At 49.8% G+C, this 17,545-nt stretch overlaps 1 protein-coding gene across 1 annotated transcript in view; it reads left to right on the top strand.

Moving 5' to 3' along the window:
* LOC106737201 (nuclear GTPase SLIP-GC) overlaps positions 1–7,677 on the top strand; it is a 61,484-nt gene extending 53,807 nt beyond the window's left edge. The window contains exons 18-19 of the mRNA XM_059727941.1: positions 5,894–5,984; positions 7,299–7,677. Of these exons, the coding sequence (XP_059583924.1) occupies positions 5,894–5,984; positions 7,299–7,360 (153 nt within the window). The 3' untranslated portion in view covers positions 7,361–7,677. The remainder of the gene's footprint in view (positions 1–5,893; positions 5,985–7,298) is intronic.
* The last annotated feature ends 9,868 nt before the right edge of the window (positions 7,678–17,545 follow it).

Below are 17,545 nucleotides of genomic sequence, written 5' to 3'. Positions count from 1 at the left end.
CAGACCGCAGTTGGAGTACTGCATGTAGTTTTGGGCACCACACTTTAAGAGGGGTGGGGATAACCTGGAGAGGGTCCAGAGAAGGGCCACTCGTATGGTTAAGGGATTATGGCCAAGCCCTATGAGGAGAGACTGGGGCACCTGGACCTCTTCAGCCTCTGCAAGAGAAGGTTGAGAGGCGACCTTGTGGCTGCCTATAAATTCATCATGGGGGCGCAGAGGGGAATTGGTGAGGCTTTACTCACCAAGGTGCCCCTGAGGGTCACAAGAAATAATGACCACTCCAACAAGCCTGTGCCATGTGATGAATCAACTTGGCATGTCTCCCTGCACTGCTAGGAGGGGGATCATCAGAGAGGTCTGCAGCTGCTGCTGGAGCTGGCAGCAAATAGATCCATCTACCTGAGTAACCACACGGGGGTGGTGGAAGGATTCAGGGCAATCGGCTTCCCAAACTGCATGGGAGCACTGGACAGCACACACATTCTCATCCTGCCACCATCCCAGAACAACCGGTCATTCATCAACAGGAAGAGATTTCCTTCAGTCATTCTCCAAGCTGTAGTTGATCACCAAGGAAGATTTACAAACATTTTCACAGGATGGGCAGGAAGCACCCAGGATGCACGTGTCTTTTGAAACTCACTGGTGCCTGGGATCATGGAGAAGGCCAATATGCCCCAGGGCTGGAGAAGGTTGTCATCCGAAGTATTTCAGTGCCACCTCTCATACTTGCTGACATGACTTATGAGCTCTAGCCCTGGCTTTTGAAGCTCTATGGAGGGCAAGTGACTGACCCACAAAAACAGACCGTCAACTAGCACCTAAGCAAATGCTGCATGAGTGTAGTGTGTGTTTGGGTGCTTGAAAGTCCATTGGAGGTCACCCAACTACAGGTAGGAGGTAGAGCTGGAGAACATCACCGCTTTATAGTGGCAGGCTGCATGCTGCATAATATCTGTGAAACAAGGGGTAGGTTTTCGATGAGTCTTGGGCCCAAGACTTAAGGGAAGTGAAAGAAACTGCAAGTTGTTTATAGAGACAAGCAGGGAAAGGGGAGAGCGGTGTTAGACATTCAGGCAAACAGCAGAAGGGGAGCTGTGGTCAGAAATTGCCTGGTGGCACACATCATGGCTGCTCAGGCAGGGGAATGTGCTCTGTAAATGTGCTCTATAACTGTCCAACTGGATTTTTAAAATTTTTACTTCGTATTTTATATTAGATTGTAATTGAATAAAGTATTTCTGAGAAAACATTTTGGATATTTTTGTTGATAATGGTCTCTGGGGGTTGACGTGAAGCTGGTTTCATGGGAGAGGTGGGTAGATATGGGAAGGGAAGAGGACATCCTTCCTGCAGGAGGGAGGGGGTGCTGTGGATGTGGGACATGGGGTATGAGTGTTGGTTTAGTTTGTTTGGGGTGGTGTGTCAGGTAGGTGCCTGAAGAAGAAAGGACAGAAAACCATGGGTGGGAAATGACTGTAGTCTGTCTGTCTAGGCAGTCAAAGTGTGAAGGCAAAGGTTCTTAAGGAAGAGGGTAAAATATACAGAAAGAAAGATAAAAAAGGGAGTTAACGCTGTAATATGAGGTGCCACTACAAACTATAGGCACACCTCAATATTAGTAACCAATAAGGTTACGTGAAATTTTGCTGTCCATTTCATTTTGACACTGTTTTGAGCAATTTCAAGGTTGAACCAGCACAATTGGAATGAAACAAAGACTGTTGAAATAGCCTTGAAACAAGACAAGCCTGGTCGAGACATTTCGAAAGTCAAAATGTACCGACCACAGGCTGGGGATGGGAAATCAGTTCAGCTGGCCTGACTCCCCACCCCTAGTGCAAGATCCATCAGGGGGCTGTGAGGCAGCCCAGCTGAGCTGCTTTCCCATCCCCTGCGCTAGATTGTATAGCGGGTGGAAGTCAGCCCAGCTGGGTTGCTTCCCTATCCCCTACGCTAGATCACGCCAGGACGGCGAGGCAGCCCACCTGGGCTGCTTTCCTGTCCCCTGTGCTAGTTTGCGCTGGGGGCGGCAGGCAGCCCAGCTGGGCTGATTTCCTGTCCCCCACACTAGATTGTGCTGAGGATGGTGAGGCAGCCCAGCTGGGCTGCCTGCTGCCCCTGGTGCAATCTAGCATGGGGGACTGGGCAGCAGCCCAGGTGGGCTGCTTGCCATCCCCATGCAATTTAGCATGGGGATCTGGGAAGCCCAGATGGGCTGCCTGTAGCCCTTGGCACAATCTAGTGCATGGGACCAGAAAGCAGCCCAGCTGGGCTGCCTACCACCCCCGGCGCAGTCTAGCTTGGGGGACCAGGAAGCAGCCCTGCTGGGCTGCCTTCCATCCCCAGCATGATCTAGCATGGGGGACCAGAAAGCAGCCCAGGTGGGCTGCCTACCATGCCCTGCCCTGCATTATCTAGCATGGGAGATGGGAAAGCAGCCCAGCTGAACTGACTCCTGCCCCTGGCATGATCTAGTGTGGGGGATGGAATAACAGCCCAGCTGGGCTGCCTGCTGCCCTGGAATGATCTAGCACAGGGAACCGGAAAGCAGCCCAACTGAGCTGCCTGTCACCCCTGACGCAATCTACTGTGGGGAACTGGAAAGCAGCCCAGCTGGGCTCCCTTTCTGCCCTGGTGTAATTTAGCATGGGGAACAGAGAAGCATCCCAGCTGGGCTGCCTTCTTCCCCCAGTGCGATCTAGCATGGGGAACCGGGAATCTTGTCACCCCCACCATCATGTAGCATGGGGGACAGGGAAGTAGCCTACCTGGGCTGCCTCCCACCCACTGTGTGATCTAGTGTGGGGGATGGGAAAGCAGCCCAGCTGGGCTGCCTTCTGCCTCTGGCACAATCTAGTGTGGGCTGCCTAGGCTGCCTTGTTACCCCCGATGTGATCTAGTGCAGGGGATGGGGAAACAGCCCAGGTGCGCTGCCTAGTATCCCCGGCATGATCCAGCTGGGCTGACTCCACAACCCCAGTGAAACTCAAAACAGCATCAAAACAGCCTTTCTGTTTCAACAGAACAGAATGACTGTTTTGACTCCAAATAAAATTTGATACAAAACACTGTTCTGTTGAAACATCAAACTCAAGGTGAAATGTAATGGTGGCATTTCACACAGCCCTAGTAACCACTGGTCCTGTGACCAGTGGGGTCCCCCAGGGCTCTGTCCTTGGACCCATACTGTTCAACATCTTCATTAATGATGTGGACACTGGAGTCAGAAGTGGACTGGCCAAGTTCGCCGACGACACCAAACTTTGGGGCAAAGCATCCACACTAGAAGACAGGCGGGTGATCCAGGCTGACCTGGACAGGCTCAGCAAGTGGGCGGATGAGAATCTGATGGTGTTCAACACCGATAAATGCAAGGTTCTCCACCTTGGAAAAAAAACCCCGCAGCATCCTTATAGGCTCGGCAGTGCTATGTTGGCTAGCACTATGGAAGAAAGAGACTTGGGGGTCATCATTGACCACAAGATGAACATGAGCCGGCAATGCGATGCTGTGGCTAGTAAAGCGACCAAAATGCTGGCTTGCATCCATAGAGGCTTCTCAAGCAAATCCTGGGACGTCATTCTCCCCCTGTACTCGGCCTTAGTGAGGCCGCAGCTGGAGTACTGCGTCCAGTTTTGGGCTCCACAATTCAAAAAGGATGTGGAGAAGCTTGAGAGAGTCCAGAGAAGAGCCACGCGCATGATCAGAGGTCAGGGAAGCAGACCCTACGATGACAGGCTGAGAGCCCTGGGGCTCTTTAGCCTGGAAAAGCGCAGGCTCAGGGGTGATCTGGTGGCCACCTACAAGTTTATCAGGGGTGACCACCAGGATCTGGGGGAACGTTTGTTCACCAGAGCGCCCCAAGGGATGACGAGGACGAATGGTCACAAACTACTACAAGATCGTTTCAGGCTGGACATAAGGAAGAATTTCTTTACTGTCCGAGCCTCCAAGGTCTGGAACAGCCTGCCACCGGAGGTTGTTCAAGCACCTTCATTGAACACCTTCAAGATGAAACTGGATGCTTATCTTGCTGGGATCCTATGACCCCAGCTGACGTCCTGCCCTTTGGGCGGGGGGCTGGACTCAATGATCTTCCGAGGTCCCTTCCAGCCCTAATGCCTATGAAACCTATGAAACCAGAGATGCAGGAAAGCAGACTTGACAAGCAAATAGGGTAACTGATAAAACAATGCCTCTGACTAAGCCACAAAGCTTATGCAAGGTTCTGATTAGTGGCGAGTGCAGGGAAGGTGTTTCCAAAAAACAGCACCCCCACCTTTGTGCCCTAAGGTCCCCCTAGGATGCATCCCAGCTTTCTCTGTCCAGGGTGATGGCTGCAAGCATCCAAGCAGGCTTCACCCAGCAGGGAACAATTACTTTTGTTCCCAGCAGGGAACAAATACTCTGTGAATTTGGGGCTCCACTGGAAACCCCAAAGGTCTCTCCAGGGATGGCCGGGGGGGGGGGGGGGGAGGGGAAAGCAGGTATGCTGGGGGAAGGGGCGGAGGGTTTGGGTAGTCTGGCCATCAACGGCCGCTAAAGAAGAGATAAGCTGTGTTTACATGGTTTTCAACTGTGTAGCCTGAAGCAGAATTGCAAAGATGTTTGAAGTTGTTTTTTAAAATGAGGAATGATGCCGCATGGAAAAACAGGTTTAGAAAAAGCAAAAGCTGCTTACTGATGCTCCCCAAAATTAACCATGCTAGTACATTTTTCAGGTAGAGCACACAAAAATGCTTTGCTGACCGGCAGAAAAGTTGTCTTTACATGGGGTTCTGATTAATGGTCTGTGCAGGGAGACTGTTTATGGAAGTACAAACCAAAAAAAAAGGGGTATCACCCCAAGTCCACACCCCCATCACTTGGTTTATGCTGGCCACCTGGGCACCAATCAAAGCTGGAGGTGAGGGCTGGCCAGGCAGTCTTTCAGGTTTCCCAAAAACAGCACCCCACATCTGTGCCCTTAGTCACTGAGATCCGTCTAACAGTATACAAAGATGGTTCACCCAGCAGGCAACAATTCCTTTCGGTCTTCAGATTAGGAGCTCCAGTGCTCACCCCCCCAACTGTTCTGGTTAGTGGCCAGTGCAGGGAGAGTGTTTCCAAAAACCAGCACCCCCCATCTTTGTGCCCCAAGGTCCGCCTAGGATGCACCCCAGCTTTCTCTAGCCAGGGTGATGGCTGAAATCAGCCAAACAGGCTTTGCCCAACAGACAACAATTTCTCATGGTCTTCAAATTAGGGGTTCCACTGGAAATTGCAAGAGTACCCCCAATGATGGGAGGGGAAAAAGTGGATACTAAGTAGATTTGTCAGGGACAGCACCAGGAGAGAGCACCCAACAATGAATAGCTGGGTGAACGGAAGAAACTTGGGGATGGGGAGGGAGGAGTGCAATAGAAAGCCACCTGAAAAAAGAAACCAATCACCTAAACTACCCCCTACTGTAATTTCGTACTAGGAGGTCAGGAGGGTAAAATTGGTATGAGGTGCCCCCTGGTGTCTTTTACTAGTAATAGCACATTAACCCATTATGAGTGTTTGTTGCAGTACTTGTGAGATTGAAATAAACCTAGGGAATATCTTTAGCTAGTAAAACCAGATATGTGTACAAATGCCTTATTATGGTAGATGCTTCCACACAGCCTAGAGGTAGGGACTTGGATCCTAGTACGGTCAACACCTACATAACTCATTAGTAGGACAGTATAGGTGTAACTGAGTGACCCTTTGATCACAGCGTCATGATTTAGTGGAAGATACACTAGAAGGAGGAGCCCATGGCTCCACTTTCCTTAGCTGGGTTGGCTCTGTGTAGCTTACAAAAGGGAAAGCCTCTGAGATCCATTCCATGCTCATGTGCTGTGCTCTGTGCTTGCTGCAGGACAAGATTACAAGAACACTGAACAAGAACTTTTCCAACATGCTGAACCTTGCCTTGTCTCAGAGGGAAGAGCTTGCTGAGAAACTTCCAGGTAAAAATCTGAGATCTTGCAGGATGAAATCTTGAAGTCTTCCTCTCTGTTCACCACTGGTGAGGCCACATCTGGAATCCAGTTTTGGCCCCACACTACAGAAAGGAAGTGGATGCATTGGAACAGTCCAGCAGAGGGCAATGAAAATGGTTCAGGGGCTGGGGCACATGACTTGTGAGGAGAGGCTGAGGGAATTGGATTGATTTAGTGTGGAGAAGAGAAGACCGAGGGGGATTGAATAGCAGCCTTCACCTCCCTGCAGGGGGGTTGCAAAGAGGATGGAGCTGGACTGTTCTCTGTGGTGGCAGATGGCAGAGAAAGGAGCAATGGGCTCAAGTTCCAGCATGGAAAGTTACAGTTAAATATTAGTGTGGGATGGATGCTGTAGTGCTGAGCGGCACTGATTGGATTGGGACCTGAAGTGGCGTTTGGGTGTAAATTGGCTTTTAAGTGTAAGGAATTGAGCCCTGGTCTTGGGTAATACACTTATTGTGCTTAGTTAGTGTGGGGGACAAACATGGTTCCCCTTCCACCCACAGCACAGGACTGGGTGGCTCAAGGGGCCTGATGGGGGAAGAGCTTTAGATCGTGGCTGTTCCTATGCACATGCCCTCCCAAGGAGGGCTCTTGCAGAACAGCAGACTGGAGAACACCTGTAGAGATTGGGTGGCCCCAGTGCCTTTCCCTTGCTCTGCTCATGGAGCAGCTGCAGACAGAAGTGCAGGAAGGGTGTCTGGCAACACTGCAGCCTGAGCTGTGTAAGGCTCCTTCTTAAATCCTCCCCAGGGAGAAACTCAGCCTGGACCTCGGTGCATGACGGATTGGGCTTCTGAAGGATGTAGATTTGCCAAAGGTCAGACAAGATATCAGTGTCAGAGCTGGGGACTGAACCAAGATCTCAGTCTGAGCCTAGGGCTTGAACCACAGAGCTGTCTGGGGATATTGCTCACTTTGGCACAGACCTTTGGCATGTCCCCTTGCCTCCTCTGTGCCTCAGCTTCCTCAACCATAAAATGGGAATGACTAGTGATGCTTTACCCACATTAAGACCTGACCTGGCAAAGCACTTAAAAACCTGCTTAACATTTAAACACAATTAAGTGTTAGACTGGGGTCCAAAGGTGCATTTGTAGCTTAATCACATTCTCAGTTTTTAAGTTTGCCTACTGTTTCGAATAGCTTCATTGGTTCCCATTCATTTAGTGGTACATGGAGAATAACATAATGTTTCTTGCTGCATAATGAAAATTAATGTCAATTTTTCTTTAAAAAAGACAGCTGATTATGCGTTAATTTGCTGTTCTTTTTTTCCAGACTTACAGAATCAATACAAGGAAATCAAGGACATATACAACAAACTACATGGAAAAGCTTAAAAATAGCTGCAGAAGTAATCCTTTTCCTTTTCTAAGATTAAACCGTTGAAGGCTTTCTTTTAATTGGCTAGGATGATAACCATCTTATATTCATTTCTAAGGAATTTGTAAGGAAAAAATTCCGAACACATGCTATAGTACCTGTATCTGCTGCTCTGCTTAATCAATACTACAATCTTTCCTATCACACCTCTGCTCTAAAGTGAGGAAAAGTAAAGATGCCAATGCATGAAGTGGATTTATATTACCATTTAGTTGTGGTTTGGAGAGTAATAACTAGAGGTGCACCAATATATCAGTCCATATCGGATCGGCACCAATAAAAGGAAAATTGACATTATCCGCAATTGGCTTTTTTTAGCCAGTGTAGCTGATAAGGTCACTGATAAATGCTGCATGTATATGTACAGTTGCAACATGCACATGGCCAAAAGACACCGTGTGGTAGCACGGAGAGCAGTGTCCAGCTGGTAAGTCTGTAAGCGGGAAGGGGCATGGGGGAGGGGAGGGGTATAGCGGGGTCATATCGAGGCCCCCACAGTGAGGGAGGGAGTAGGGCTGGGGCAGGGGCAGGGGCAGGTGTTACCCAGCTGGGGCAGGTTGCAGGATAGAGTCACGGGTGGCTTGTCAGGGAGGCTTAGATGGTGGCATGGGGGGGCACGTGCCCCCCCATATTTGTATGCAGGGCAAGGGTGGGCTGCCCTCTGTGGCCTCTGGGCCAGGGGCTGTGCCTGCCTCCTTCCGGGGGGAAAGGGGGTTGGGTTGGGGCTGTGCTCAGGACAGGTGGTGGCAGTGCTGGCAGGGGTGGCTATGGGGAATTTTGGGATACTATAGCCCATCCTGTAGCCCCATCCAGTGCTGGCAATGTCCATCCCACCCTCCTTGAGTACAGCCCCATCCCATTCCCTCCGCTGGACAGAGGCTGGTATAGCCTCAGCCCTGAGCACACAGTGGGCAGCCCTCCCTCACCCCAGGCAGAAATCCAGGGGGTACAGGACCCCCATGTCTTCCCTGGGAGTGCATGCAGCAGTGGGGAGCCATCCGCCACCCAGCACAACCCTGATGAACCACCTGTGGCTCCATCCCTTGCCCCACCCTGGCTGGGCAGCACCTTCCCCTACCCCTGCCTCAGCCCCACTCCCTCCCTCACCATGGGGCCCTCGATTGCCCCACCACGCCCCTTCTCTCCCCTACTTCCCTTCCTCACCACAGACTTCATGGCTGGATGCTGATCTCCACACTGCCAGGCTACATATAGGCTATCAGATCAGTATCCGTTGATATGGATGGCTAATAGGATCAATAGGTATTGGCCAAAAAATATCTTTATCGGTGCACCTCTGGTAATAACAATAGTCTTGTACTCAATTCATTAAGAAAAGTTTTTGTTTCTGGACTATATATCAATAAAAGAGCACTGAGTATTGTTATGGAGTCAGTGCTTTTCTTAAATGCAAACTTTAATACAGATAAAATAACAGAAGTAACTTCTTGGGAAATCTCTAAAAAAGAATACTTAAAAAAAAAAAGCAGGTTTTCATAAAAAAAATTGCCAAAAGACCAAAATATTTTCAGTCTGGAGGTTCCTGGTAGGGCTGTGTGAAACCATTTTGCCATTCCAAAGGGCCAGTGTTTTGTTTTGTCATTTCATTTCATTTCATTTCGAAACACTGTTCTGTTTCGTTTCATCGAAGCTGTTTTGTTTTTTGTTTTGTTTTGACGTGTTTCAATGTTTTGCCCATAGGCTATAATGGGGAATCATGCAAATGCTTATAACGTTGTCATTTCTTGCCTGATTAGGATGCAAATTGCAGAAATGGTATCCCCTCCTAGGGGATTAAGTCTGCCAAATTTCGAGGAGATAGGTGCAGGGGGTTGTGGGAAAATGTACCTGAAACTGTGCAAAGCAAAACTCATATCGTTTGCTGGCAGCAGCAGCCTGCTGTCGTCCCGCATGCAGATCTTGGGGTCTGCTCCCCCCAGGAGGAGTCTGGCACAGCCCATGAACATTCCTCCAACTCCCAGTTTGATTCCACAGTTCCAGGTTCGATTCTCCAGCTCTCTGATCACTTCCCCCAGGTCTCTGATCATTTCCCCAGCTCTTCCTGGGGGGTGCAGGTCCCAGGATCTGCAGGCTGAGTTTCAGCAGGCTGCCAGTGCAGTTTCAGCAGCAGCCTGCTGAAACCCCATGTACAGATCAGGGGCCTGCACCCCCCAGGAAGAGATGGGGAAATGATCAGAGGGCTGGGGAATCGAACAGGGAGCTACATGCCAATATCAGAGCAGTCTTTTCCCCCTCTCCCCCCTTCCTCTCCTTAGTGTCTGTTTAGCTGCAGCAAGCCCGGCTTCAAAACCCAAAATATTTTGATGCTTTCCAAACATTTTGAGAGCCCTCATTTTGTATCAAAGATGTTTTGAAGCCTCTTGTTTCATTTTGATTATTGGTGTTTTGAGCTCGAAACGCATTGAAACAGCTTCAAAACAAAACACCCGTCGAATTTTCGCACAGCCCTAATTCCTGGATCTATACGAAAGCCTGAAAGCATTCTGTAAAAAAAAGGAGAGCACTTGCTTAAATTTCTATGTTATCAGGATGACTTTTGAGAGACAATGGGACTTTGTATGAGGTAGGGCAACCCCTGTGATGAAGTCAATAACCAAGAGGATACCCAGGTTCGCATTCCCTGCTTTGCTACAGATTGTGGGCAAGTCACTCCCAGTATGTGTTCATTGTCCAGTCATCCCAGGTCATTACCTGGGTGTTTGCTTCCCTGCTGTCCTCTGAATGTGGTTCATTAAAAAGTCCCTCTGACCTGGGCTTGGTGCTGTTTTAAAGCTAGGCTAGTTTACCTGCCGTGGGTTATTGTTTCAAGCCAAGGCTGTGGTTTATCTCTGCCTGGAACCTGCCCATTTTGTGCAGAGGCTGCAGGCAATACCACCGGTGTGCTGACAGCTCCCCAGTGATGGCCAGGTGCTCAAACAGAGTCATGGGATCAGGTGAGTACTTGAGATGGCTAAATGAGCTTGAGGTCTGTCAGACATGAAGATGGGCTCTCTCTTTACTTCCTCTTCTCAAAGCACAGGAGCACACTACAATTTTTGAAGATGTTCCCTTCTGCTCACCAGATTGACCTTGTAGCAGTGGCTGCTACCCCTTCAGCACAGCCCCCATGGTTGTCTACTGGATCTCACCTTTGGCACAAGTGCAAATGTCCTGGTGGCCTAGTGCTATGCTGGATCAGGCCTCTGAGCTATTTCTAGTGTGCTGGTCAGTGGGACCTGGATGATGTGAGCCTTTCAGCTGCTCAGTCCTAGGGGTGCTAGGGTGAGGGCATCCCACAGGCACCATATTGACAAGAAAGAGTGCTTTCTTGGGCTGGAAGGGAAAGCTTGCAAATCCCTTGAGGGCACTTGAATAACTTATAACTGGGGATCCAGGGTTTCTGTTTTCCATGGAAAATGGAAAAAAAAAAATGCAGATTTCCCCTTTTACCTGAGGAAAAATACAGGTTTTTATTTAATTTTATTTTAATGGTGAAACACGTGGATTTTGCTGTTTTGGAAAGAGGTCTGTCCAGGCTGGCAGAGTTCCAGCCTGCAAGGGACTGGAGGGAGTAGAAAGAGGGTGGTCAGGGAAGGGTGCCATGTTTAAGGCTGTGTGAAACAGCACCATTTTGTTCCGACTTCCTTTTTGCCGTTTCAATGGGACAGTGTTTCATTTTGGTTTTTGTTTCATTTTCAAGTGCTGTTCCATTTTGCTTTGTCAAGACTTTCACTGTTTCGATGCTGTTTTGACATTTTGCCCATAGGCTATAACGGGGAATCACAAAACTGCCTATAATTTTGTCATTTCCTGCTTGATTCAAATGAAAAGACCAGGGATGGTAGCTCCTTCTGAGGCCACAAGGACTGTCAAGTTTCAAGGAGATAGATTCATAGATGCTAGGGTTGGAAGGGACCTCAACAGATCATTGAATCTGACCCCCTGCATAGGCAGGAAAGAGTGCTGGGGTCAGATGACCACAGCCAGATGCCTATCCAGCCTTCGCTTAAAGACCCCCAAGGTACAGGAGACCACCACCTCTCTTGGAAGCCCATTCCAAATTTTGGCCACCCTTACAATTTCTCCTGATATCCAGCCTAAATCTGCTGTCTGTTAGTTTGTGACCATTGTTCCTTGTTACCCCAAGAGGCACTTGGTGAACAGAGCATCTCCAATCCCTTGCTGTGTTCCCCTAATGAATTTGTAGGTGGCCACAAGATCCCCTCTCAGCCTTCTCTTGCAGAGGCTAAAGAGGTCCAGGTCCCTCAGTCTCTCCTCATAGGGCTTGGCCTGTAAGCCCTGAACCATATGAGTGGCCTTCTCTGGACCCTCTCGAATCTATTCACCTCCTTGAAGTACAGTGCCCAAAACTGGACACAATACTCCAACTGCGGTCTGACCAATGCCACATAGAGGGGAATATCACCTCCTTGGATCTATTCATCATGCATCTGCTGATGCACGATAAAGTATGGTCAGCTTTGCTGATCATTTCATCACACTGATGACTCCTGTTCATCTTGGAGTCCACATTGACTCCGAGGTCCCTTTCCTCTTCGGTGCTGCTGAGAGGGTCACTCCCTAGCGAGTAGGTGTGCTGGATATTTTTGCACCCTAGGTGCAGCACTCTGCACTTGTCCTTGTTGTACTGCATCCTATTGTGTACTGCCCACTTTTCTAACCTGGCCAGGTCTGCCTGCAACCTTTCCCTACCCTCCGGGGTATGCACTTCACCCCACAATTTAGTATTGTCCGCAAACTTGGACAGAGTACACTTCACACCCACATCCAAGTCACTGATGAAGACATTGAAGAGTACACATCCAAGGACCAAGCCCTGTGGGACCTCACTACTCACATCCTTCCAGGTCAATACCAACCAATCTACTACCACTCTCTGGTTGCAACTGCTAAGCCAATTTGCCACACATGGGACCATGTAAACATTTGTCATGACCTCTTAATTTATTTAGGAGAATAGGATGAGATATGGTATCAAAGGGCTTGCTAAAATCAAAGAAAACTACATCCACCCCTACTCCTGCATCTAAGAATGTTGTGACCCTGTCATAAAACAAAACCAGATTGGTCAGGCATGATCTACCTGTGAAAAATCCATGCCGGTTTCCCTGCTGCATTATTTTTCCCACTGGACTCCCACAAATATGATCCTTCATAATCTTTTCAAAGACCTTTCCAAGGATAGAGGTGAGACTGACTGGCCTATAATTACTCAGATCCTCCTACCTCCCCTTGTTGAAAACAGGGATCACGTTGGCCCTTTTCCAATCCTCTGGGACCTGACCTGAGAGCCACGAGTGCTCAAACAGCCATGCCAGTGGCTCTGCTATGACACTGGCCAATTCCTTCAGTACTCTCGGATGCAGCTCATCCAGGCCTGCTGACTTGAACACATTCAGTCCATCCAAGTGATTGGACCAAGTCAGCATCGACAGTTGTTGGGCTGGTGTCCCTCTGATGCCCATCTATGAACCCATTAGGAGACTTACCTTGAACCCTGTTCAGGAACACTGAGTCAAAAAACTAATTGAATAGTTCAGCCTTGTCCCCCCTGTATGTCACTAATTGCTCCTTCTTGTTCAATAGGAGTCCTATGCTGCCCTGTGCCTTGCTTTTACTCCCTACATACCTAAAAAAGCCCCTTTTTGTTGTCTTTAATTTGTGTTGCCAACCTCAGTTCTGTAGTTGCTTTGGCTTTTCTAACTGCCTCCCTGCAAGTGCAGACCAAGAAGGTAGCTTCCCCCTGCTTTTACTTCCTATATGCTTTATTTTTTGCCCGTAAGCTCCCCTGAATTCCCCTGTTTAGCCAAGGAAGATTTTGGCTCCTTTCCCCACTTTCTCTTGCACTGAGATCATCTCCATCTGTGGCCAAAGGATTGCTTCCTTTAGGAACGACCACCATTTCTTGACTCCCATCTCACCAATACCCTTATCCTGCAGTGCATCATTGACTAAACTCCTAAGCACATTGAAGTTAGTCTTCCTAAATTCCAGCACTTCCACCCTACTGGTTATCTTAGCCACCCTATGCTGTATGGTGAATTTGATTGACTGGTGGTCACTGTCCCCCCGGTGACCATGAATCTGCAGCTCCCCTACTGGGTCCTCCCCTGTAGCCAACACCAAATCCAGTAAGGCATTCTCTCTGGTGGGACTGTATACCTCCTGCATTAGGTTAAGGTCCTGCATGGAGGTTAAGAACCTACATGAACAGTTGGATTGGGCTGACTGCTCCTCCCAGCAGATGTCAGGGTAGATTAGGTCCTCCATGACAACCATTTCCCTAGACTGTATGGCCTCTGAGAGCTGCCTCAAGAATTCCAAGCCTAGCTTTTCCTTTTGGTGTGGTGGCCTGTAGCAGATCCCCCCCGCCCAGTCTCTTTCCCCTTGACCTCCATGTATCCTAACCCACAATACCTCAACTTTCTCCTCCTCTGATCCCATTTTGACTAGGATAGATGTATAATGCTCCTTTACATAGAGAGCAACCCCACTCCCCCTTTCCTCCCTACTCTGTCCCTTCTGTGCAACATAAATAGGTGCAGGGGTTTCTAGGAAATTGCATCTCAAGCAGGCCTTCCCCAAGCTACCTCACAACATGGATGCCTCCTTCCCCACTGACCAGCCCTGAACTGCCTCACAGGAAGGCCAGTGAACCATTTTCCCTGCAAAACAGCCTCCCCATGGTGGCCTCACTGCCCCCCACCCCACCCGCCACTTCAGGCACAAGCTGTCCCTCAATCTACAGGTGACCATGTCACTGCCAGCCTCCGTCACAACATGGTGGACACTGACCACCACTGCCACCTGCCACAAGTTGCCTCTGATCAATTTAATTGTCATTTCATTAATTGCATTTATTTTTTACGCCTATTTCTACACATATTTTAAATATTTTTTGATTTTTTTACACCAACATTTTTAATTTTTAATTCTTATTTTTTTCATTCCTGTCTTTATTTTTTATTTTCCTATTTCTGTCATCAAGTAAACTTCATTTCATGTGTGTCACGGCGGGGTCCTTCAGGGGGGCCATGATCTCCTCAAGGCCCTCTCTCCGCGCTAATTCGGCCCAAGGGCACCCTCCATACTCGCCCGCCATGTCTTTGCTCTTAAGGAAAATGTAATAGGGAGGCTGCCTTGCGTCTCCTCGGGCACGTAAACTCCTGGACCCCTCGTAGGTCTCCCCGTACGATGGGTGCTGCTCAAGCACCCTAGCCTTGTGGGCTACGCGTGGCTCCTACCACCCGTAATACCACGCCCCAAGCCTCGCTGATGTACCTGACATTGGTGTGTCCTTCTCTATATAGTCTGCCCCCTCTCTGGGGTCTTCTCTCACAAGGCACTCCCCTCTTCGGGGCTTGCCGTGCCCTCCTTGGGCTTCCTAAAATGCTGCCCCCTTTCTCTGGGGCCTTCTCTAACACTGCCCCTCTTCTCTGGGGCCTCTTCTAAAAGTGTTGTCCCACTCAGGGACCCTTGTCCACTTTGGGACTCTTACCTCGAGCCTCCGGTCTTTCAGGCCCACTGCGCTGCTTCCCTTCTTGCAGGACACTGTGCTGCTATCCCCTTTCCTTAGGGACCACCGCAGCACCCTGTCCTTCTCTTGGGGCGCTGTGCTGCTAACCCTTTCTGTCTGGGTCCACCGCAGCACCCTGCCCCTGTCCTGGGTTTTTCCCTGCAGCGCTAGCCAGGCTCGCTACGCCCGTCCTGGGCTTCTCAATCTGGCCCCTCTTGGGCCCCTCATATATTGCCCTGTTGGGCCTCTCACATATTGCCCCTCTCGGGCTCCTTGTGCCCGCCTTGGGCTTCCTAGTAGTGCCGCCCCCTCTTTGGGGCTCACTGTGCCCACTCTGAGCTCCCTAATAAAATCGTCCCTCTCTCTGGGACCTGTTGTGCCCACACTGGGCTTCTCCACAATGCGCTCCCCCCTTCCTGGGGCTTGCCACGCCTACACTCAGGCTTCCTAGCAGTGCCCCCTCCTGGGGCTCGTTGTGCTCACGCTGGACCTTCTCAAAATGCCCCTCTCTGGGGCTGGGGTCTATGCACCCCGCACACAACCCGGGGTCTCAGTTCCCCGCCTGCAACCCACTGGTTGCACTCAATTGTGCCTCCACTGGCACGCAATCTGCGCCTTCACTGGCGCTAGGGCACCCCACCCCTATGGGGTCCCTATGAGGCCTCCTCCAACCCCTACAGCCTCACCCAAGCCTCTGGTGTAAAATACACAAACGCAAACTCAAGCCGCCTGGCTATAACTAAACTCAAAGCCCTATGGCTCCAGCAACATTGCTCCATATCAGCGGTACTTGCTGCTAGGCTCCTTTCCGCATCCTCGCCCCCGGAGCTCCTGCCTCCCTGGCTGCTGGCAGGCAACTGCCAGCCTGGCCTTGACTCTTAGCTTTATAGGAGCCAGGCCCTGCCCCCTACAGGCAGCTGATTCTTATTAGTCGCCCTGGCAACCTGCAGCTGTACTCATTATGGCTGCTGGGGCTTTTCCCCAGCAGCTTTCCCCTCTCTAGGAGCGGGGCAGCGAGGTGAGCCGCAACAATGTGTAAATCCACTTTTTTTTTATTTTTTAATTTCACTAAAGTAACCACCTCTATGAACAGGGCACTTCTAATATGTGCACAAATCTGAACCCTGTATATTCTAATACAATAAAAGGTGTAGTATGCCTGTCTATCCATAATGCTTTATGTGTACTCTGATTGGTTGTCTTGGCATCCAATCACAATGCTGACTGAAACAACCAATCAGAGGGTTCTGCACAGACAGACACACACGTCCTCTGGCATGGCATAATGCTGCCATGATGGTGGGGACTGAGGGGCTGGAGCTAGGAGTCAAGGCTAGTGATGCTGGCTTCTCTCCCCCTCTCTCCAGGCCTGGTTAGCAGAGGGGGACAGCAGGGATGGACTGGCATGGAGGAGCACCACTACGATGGCAGGCATGGAGGGGACCCAGCAGAAGGGCCAGGTCAGCAGCACTGGCCTTAGTCCCCCCTCTGGTCCTGCTCCTGGGACGTGGTGGCGGAGTGGGGTGGAGCAGGAGGGGATGGGGGACCACATGGGGCCACACTGGAAGTAGCAGGGGGTGAGTGGGGGCCCAGGGAGTTGGACGCGGACAGGGCCAGAGGCAGAGCGGAGGATGCTGGATGGTGCCACTCTGCCCCACCCCCCCCGTCATTCATAAAGGGCAATTTGCTAGTATATATCTATATTTATTTCTATCTATATGTATATCTCTCTCTCTCTTTCTCTCTCTATACACACACTAGCAAATTGCTATCTATCTATCTATCTATCTATCTATCTATCTATCTATCTATAGTCAATATATATATATATATATATATATATATATATTCATAGATTGTCAGGGGCTGGAAGGGACCTCAGAAGATCATCAGGTCCATCCCCCTGCACTAGGCAGAAAAGATAACTGGGGGTCAGGTGACCCCAACAAGGTGACTCTCTAGTCTCCTCTTGAAAATTTCCAGGGTAGGTGATTGCACCACCTCTGGAGGGATATTAAGGACACCTTGCTGTGAAGAAATATTTGATAATGTTGAGCCTTCCAGGAGTCTGTATTAGTTCTGGTTTTCCCCAAGGGTGCCCTGTTGAACAGGTGTTCACTGAGCTCCTGATGTACTCCATGGATGTAGCAGTGAGCTGCTACCAAGTCCCCTCTCAGTCTTCTCTATTTCCGGCTGAAGAGTCCCAGATCTGTCAGCCTTTCCTTGTATGGCTTGCCATGCAAGCCTCTGATCTTATGGGTGGCTCTTCTCTGGCCTCTCAAGTTTTACCACATCCTTGTTAAAGTGTGGTGCTTGCACCACCTCTGGAGGGAGTCTATTCCAGGCCTTGGGGACTCAGACAGTAAAGAAGTTTTTCCTTATGTCCAGCCTAAAATGGTCTTGGAGGAGTTTGTAACCATTGGACCTTGTCACCCCTTGGGGTGCTCTGCTGAACAGGTGTTCATTTCCCTGATCCTGATGAACACTCCTGATATACTTATAGGCTGCCACCAGGTCACCCCTGAGCCTGCACTCTTCCAGACTGAAGAGTCCCATGGCTCTCAGCTTCTCTTCATCAGGCCTATTCTCTTGCCCTCTGATCATG

This window comes from Alligator mississippiensis, chromosome 1 (genome assembly GCF_030867095.1).
Source record: "Alligator mississippiensis isolate rAllMis1 chromosome 1, rAllMis1, whole genome shotgun sequence".
Lineage (NCBI taxonomy): Eukaryota > Metazoa > Chordata > Crocodylia > Alligatoridae > Alligator > Alligator mississippiensis.
The sequence above is the reverse complement of the archived record's forward strand: the minus strand, read 5'-3'. Positions and strand labels throughout refer to the sequence as shown.